This window comes from Microtus ochrogaster, chromosome 5 (assembly GCF_000317375.1).
Source record: "Microtus ochrogaster isolate Prairie Vole_2 chromosome 5, MicOch1.0, whole genome shotgun sequence".
NCBI lineage: Eukaryota > Metazoa > Chordata > Mammalia > Rodentia > Cricetidae > Microtus > Microtus ochrogaster.
The window spans coordinates 95742060-95747596 of record NC_022012.1 but is presented as its reverse complement, the minus strand read 5'-3'; the positions used below and the strand labels follow the sequence as shown (position 1 = coordinate 95747596).

Here is a 5537-nt window from a genome sequence, read left to right as displayed (position 1 = left end):
AGCACGGTTCTCAACAGTGTATGCTGTAGATGATAAAGTCATTTTACAATGTCAAAATGATGTCGGATTCCTTTTTGTATGCTGTGAATATGTTTTATTACCATTGCTTAATAAATAAGCTGTTTGGGCCAATGGCTTAGTAGAATATAGTCAAGTTGGAAGAGAGAGTAGAGTCAAAGAGACACAATGTAGCTGCAGAAGGAGAAAGTCTCCAGCCAAAACCTCACCTGGTAAGCCAAAGCCTCTTGGCAATACAAGGATTAGTAGAAATGGGCTAGTTCAAGATGTAAGAGCTAGCTAGAAATATGCCTGAATCATTGGCCAAACACTGTTGTATTTAATATAATTTCTGTGTGATTATTTGAGTCTGAGTGGCCAGGAAATACATGAGAAGGCTCTGCCTACAAAAAGCTAGATACACCTAAAAGTATTCTCTGCCCGTCCTAGGTTTTATGTTGGCTGACATTTAAAGAGAAGAAGGGTGGTGCAGGGTGGCTTTAATATTATCTAATAATGCATTTTTCCATTTTTGTAATTTCAGATTTACTGTGTCTGACATTATTCATGCTTATGTGAGAAGCCTAAAAAGTTAGGCATGTTCACCAATATCTATAATTGTAGCACTGGGAATGGTGAGGCAGGACAATCATGAATTAAAGGCCAGCCTGGGCTACATAGTAGGACTCTGTCTTTTAAAACATCAGCCAGGCAGTGGTGCTGCATGCTTTTAATCCCAACACTTGGGAGGCAGCGACAAGCAGATCTCAGTGAGTTCAAGGCCTACAGAGTGAGCTACAGGACAGTCAGATGTTACACAGAGAAACCCTGCCTCAGAAAACCAAAATGAAAAAGAAAAAAAGATTCTGTTTTCTATATGAAAAACACATACGCATACATCAACTATTCTCTCTTACCAGGAACTCAGTTTTACATCTGGCTATCCACAGACTAAAGAGAACATCTGATAAGAGTCATTTGAATAATGCAATGGAATGGAAAGATCACTGGACTCTTGGCCAACTGTGCTTCAAGGTTGACTCTGCCACGGCTTAGTGCTTGACCTATGTGACCAGGACACCATGTGACAGTCTTCAATGAGAGCAACTATATGTCAGCCTGTGACTTCGCAGAGGCACTGACAATGATAAACAGGAAAGGACTTAAGCCTCTGCTGCAGAAGAACACAAGCCAAATTATCCCAGACTCTGCTCTTCTTGAAGCAGTTTCTGGAGATTTGTGGAATAGATGATGCTCAAAGGTTCATGCTAAGCATTGAAAAGAATTAGAGAAGAAATCAACATTAAGGTACTGATCATGTTTTAGATACATTCAACCTTGTTGGATAAACAAAATATAAATAACTATTATTCTCACATGACAAACAAAGTGGCTCAAATAGTACTTTGGATTGGTCATTCTATCGTTCAGTCCTCTTGTCTATAAAAGAGTAAACAGACTGTGTAAACCATGGGGATATTTGGTGCCAGACCTTGTGACAATAAATCCTCACTTTTGGCTTGAAAAATAATAAAGGAGTTCAATGAAGGGAAACCAGATTCTCACAGAAGGTTATCTAGGAAATACTTTGAGTACTTTGTCTACAAGATTTTCAACATTATGAAATATAAACACTCCTATTTTCAGAAAAAAAGTTATTCACAGAGGCTGAATAATGTGCCCAGGATACAAAGCTAGTAGAACATTTAAGAAGCTAATTGTCTATTCCTGAGCTCTCCCTTCTTCACCACAAATGTGGCTGACCAGCATGAAGACAGGAGGGATGAAGAAAGCACTCTGGCAGAAAGATCAAAATAAACCCAACATGAGCCAGGCAACGGTAGCACACTTCTTTAATCCCAGCACTGGGGAGTCAGAGGTACGTGGATCTCTGTGAGTTTAAGGCTAGCCTGGTCTACAGAGCTAGTTCCAGGACAGGCACCAAAGCTACACAGAGAAACCCTGTCTCGAAAAACAAAACAAAACAAAACCACCCAACATGAAGCTAGAAGAGGAGTGGCAAACTTTAGCATGACTTACAGGAAATAAAGTTAAAAGATCATAAAGAAATTAGAATTTAGGTGGGTAAGAAATGTGGGCTTGATCTTGTAGGTCAATAAAATGGAAGTGAAAATTCTAAGCTGAGAATTAGAAGATGGAACGCAGATATTTTAACAAGGCAGAGATGGACTGAAGAAAATGTATGGCAATGTACTAAAGGTTATTATTTAATATTCAAACACTTCAACATTTAGTTAAGTTATATACCCGTAGTATATCTATAATAAAGTAACTTTTCATTGGGCTTTTTTTTTTTAAAGTGGCTACTATGGCCTACCGATTCTTGGATAGGTAAGCAACTAATTCAACCTACAAATCCCTCTAAAACAGTATATTCTTTGTTCAAGGGCCATATTTAAAAGTTTAAGTAGGCGGGTCAAAGAAAGGGTAAAAACAGATTCTAACTCACAAACCCTTTGCCCAAGAAAAACTTGCAACGAAGTTCTATCTTCACATTTATAGAAATATTCAAAACCTAAGGAATGATAGTGACTTCCATCAGCCCCAGATTCAGTTTCTACTTCAATGCAAAACCATTGTTCCCACCACTAAATGATAAATTTTCCTTCTCTTTCATGTATACAGAGGATGTCTGCCTGTACCAAGGTCTGAACTGGGGAGACTTAGTGCCTTGGGCAACTCAAAAATCACCCTCCTAATTCTCAGGTTATCCATCTCGGTCTTTAGCTGCGGGAAAACGCAACAACATCCTGTAACCTAAAGCGGAGCTGCTTCAAGCTTAAGCACACCTGAGACCTAGTATGGGATCATATTCAGCTCTTCAACAACTATCAGGTGGACAACAGCCTAATTTGCCAGTATCGTTCATGCGACTCCGGCCCAACACAGACCAAATACACTTTGCTTCAACTGTCACCAGTGAGGTGATTGCTCACTGTGCAAAGGAGAAATGGTTAAAAGAAGAAATGGGGGGGGGGGGTTTGGGGGTGCAGCTGGGGTTTTCAAAGAGAACTGTAGCAAGTGGAAGAGGGACAAAGGGTGAACCAAAAAACCAATTATCACCTCTTTTCAAAACACACAAGGCGTTGAATAGATGGCCTCCCTCCTAATTCTGCACACCTAACTTTATACTGAACTTTTCAGTTACTCATAAGGAGCACCCAAACTACATTTGTTTCTCTGCAAACGAATTAGAATGTCAATGTCTAAGTAACAGGGTATTCTAATTTAGCTTTCCAAAAGTTGTATTTGTTTCTGCTACTAAAGGCATTCCCAGGCTATGGTCCGTGACTTTCAAACAATCTCGAGGTAAATAATTAAAGCGATCGGGGTGAAAATATTCGCCCAATAAAGAGTGCAGGTGCGGAGAGTAACAGCATGAGGAACACCTCCTTTAGAACACACACACACAGGACGAGCCAAAGAGCTTATGTCTATTTTTGCAACTCTAAACAACCAACGGCTAGATCTCAAAACCTCAAGCACTTAGCTTTGCTAAAAAGTCAGTTTTACTGTGCCAAACTAGAGGCAAGCCCCTACCTCTCAACGCAGACTGTAAAGCACAGTAAATTTGTCTGGCCCTTCGGACGACTCACTGAATTTCTGCTGCACCCCAAGAAGGTCTCGTCCTAGAGGCTCCCAGGCCCGGAAAGTCACAAACCAAGGTCTGCTCCGGCGGCGAACGCCAAAGCACTCCCGGAGGTCCAGTCAATAAGGCCTCTCCGAGCAGCCACACCGACCGCAGCCTCCGCTAGAGCTGCGGGCCCCGGCTCGGCTCACCACAGTAGGCCCAGCGGCGGGCGAGGCTGCGGGACACCGGGCCTACGCTGCGGCCGTGCCGGACGAAGAGAGCCGAGCCCGCTTGCCTGGCCAATGCGGGCCGCGGCGCCCCCTCGCCCTGCAGCCCTTTCCTGTCAGCGCCCGCAGCCCACCGGACTCACAGCTTCAGCTGCTCGTAGGCCGCCGCCGCCATGGTGCACCAGCGCCTCCTTCCTCTTCTCTTCACCCGCAGCGGGGGCCGACACCACCTCGGCTACAGCTACGGCTACGGCGCGGCCGCTCTCTAGGTGCGGTAGCCCAAGGAGCCTCGGCCTGGTCCCACCCCCTCCCGGGACCGCCTCTCGGGAGAGCACGGAAGCCCGCGGCGGACAAACCAGTGCGCCAGCCGGGACCGCCGAGACACGCCTCCGACGCACGGATTGGAGCGAGGCAAGAACGTCGTGACGTCGCCGCCGGAGATTGGTGCAACGCGCTGCGGTGAGAGGCGGAGTCCCGGTTGTGCTGCTCTGAGCAGAGCGGCTCAACGAACCGACAAGAAGGGAGAACTGCAGGCAGGAACCCTGTTGAAACTGCGTAATCGGAGATCAGCCATCGCGGAAAGAGGCCCCTCAGCACTGGGCCAGTGGCGCAATGGATAACGCGTCTGACTACGGATCAGAAGATTCTAGGTTCGACTCCTGGCTGGCTCGTAAAGTGCCTTTTTCCCCCCCTCTCTACACAGTTGAATGTAGCAAAGCCGCCTCAAAAAGGATCGTAGTTAGAATATCAAGGTCAAGTATCTTAAATTTTAATGCTACACAAAATACTACTTTTTTTTTCTTCTTTTTATTTGCCATATTTGAAACCCAGGGTTGTCTAAAACGGTTTGCAAATTTCCTAGTGGCTCCGTTCTTAAAGCTCCTCAGGAGTCTGTAAACCAGTACAGTTAAGAAAACACTCCTGAGAGTGGAGGTTCACAATCAGGGACGTGCGTGGCCGAAGGCTCTCTGCAGGTGGAACACAAGGCGGCACTGACGCCAGAAAGGCGCTGCTTCGGTTCTGCAGCGCAATGGCGGGGCAGGGGACCCGGGAACGCTACAGGCGGCCTTGGCTTAGTTCTGCCTGCAAGACAACCTGGCCTCCATTCCACAAGGAAACCTTAACACTTAAGGGATTTCACAGTAAGAGACCCTGAAAAGCGAGCGCGTGACGATTCATTTTACGCGAGACCAGAGATAGTTGTGACCGAAAGGGGCGCAGCCTATTCATTTAACTAGTCATTCGATGATTATGTCCTAGATAGCATAACCTAACACCCCAAGAGTTTATTTAAAATGTGCCAAATACAGGAAATTGTTGGGGACAGAAATAGAGCCGGGACAAGGGGTGTGACTCACTCTTGCAGCGCTGACTCACCTGGATGTAGACTCGGCTGGTGCGGAACTCAAATGAGACCTGCCTGCCTCTGCTTCTAGAGCAAGACAGCAAACCCGGCTTCTACGTTGTGGGGGTTTTGTTTGCTTATAATGAACTTATGGTGGTTTTTGCTTTGGTTTGTCCTTCATTTTGTGTGTGTGTGTGTGTGAGATTTAAGGTCACCATTAAATATTGCTTGAAGATGTTACATAAGAAAACTAGGTATTTTAAGCATAAATTTTATCGTGGAGATATGAGTTGTTGCCAGTTTTGACACTTATAAAATGACACTGGCTGGGCGGTGGTAGCGAACACCTTTAATCCCAACGCTGAGAAGGCAGAGG

General features: G+C 45.3%; 1 protein-coding gene and 1 non-coding gene across 2 annotated transcripts in view; one reads left to right on the top strand and one right to left on the bottom strand.

Moving 5' to 3' along the window:
* The window catches only part of Sacm1l (SAC1 like phosphatidylinositide phosphatase), a 53752-nt gene extending 49621 nt beyond the window's left edge, over positions 1 to 4131 (bottom strand). The window contains exon 1 of the mRNA XM_005348162.2: positions 3960 to 4131. Coding sequence (XP_005348219.1) covers positions 3960 to 3991 — 32 coding nt within the window. The 5' untranslated portion in view covers positions 3992 to 4131. The remainder of the gene's footprint in view (positions 1 to 3959) is intronic.
* Positions 4132 to 4414: 283 nt separating this feature from the next.
* Positions 4415 to 4487, top strand: Trnar-acg. The gene has a single exon. It is a non-coding gene; the product is annotated as a tRNA-Arg (tRNA).
* Positions 4488 to 5537: the final 1050 nt, after the last annotated feature.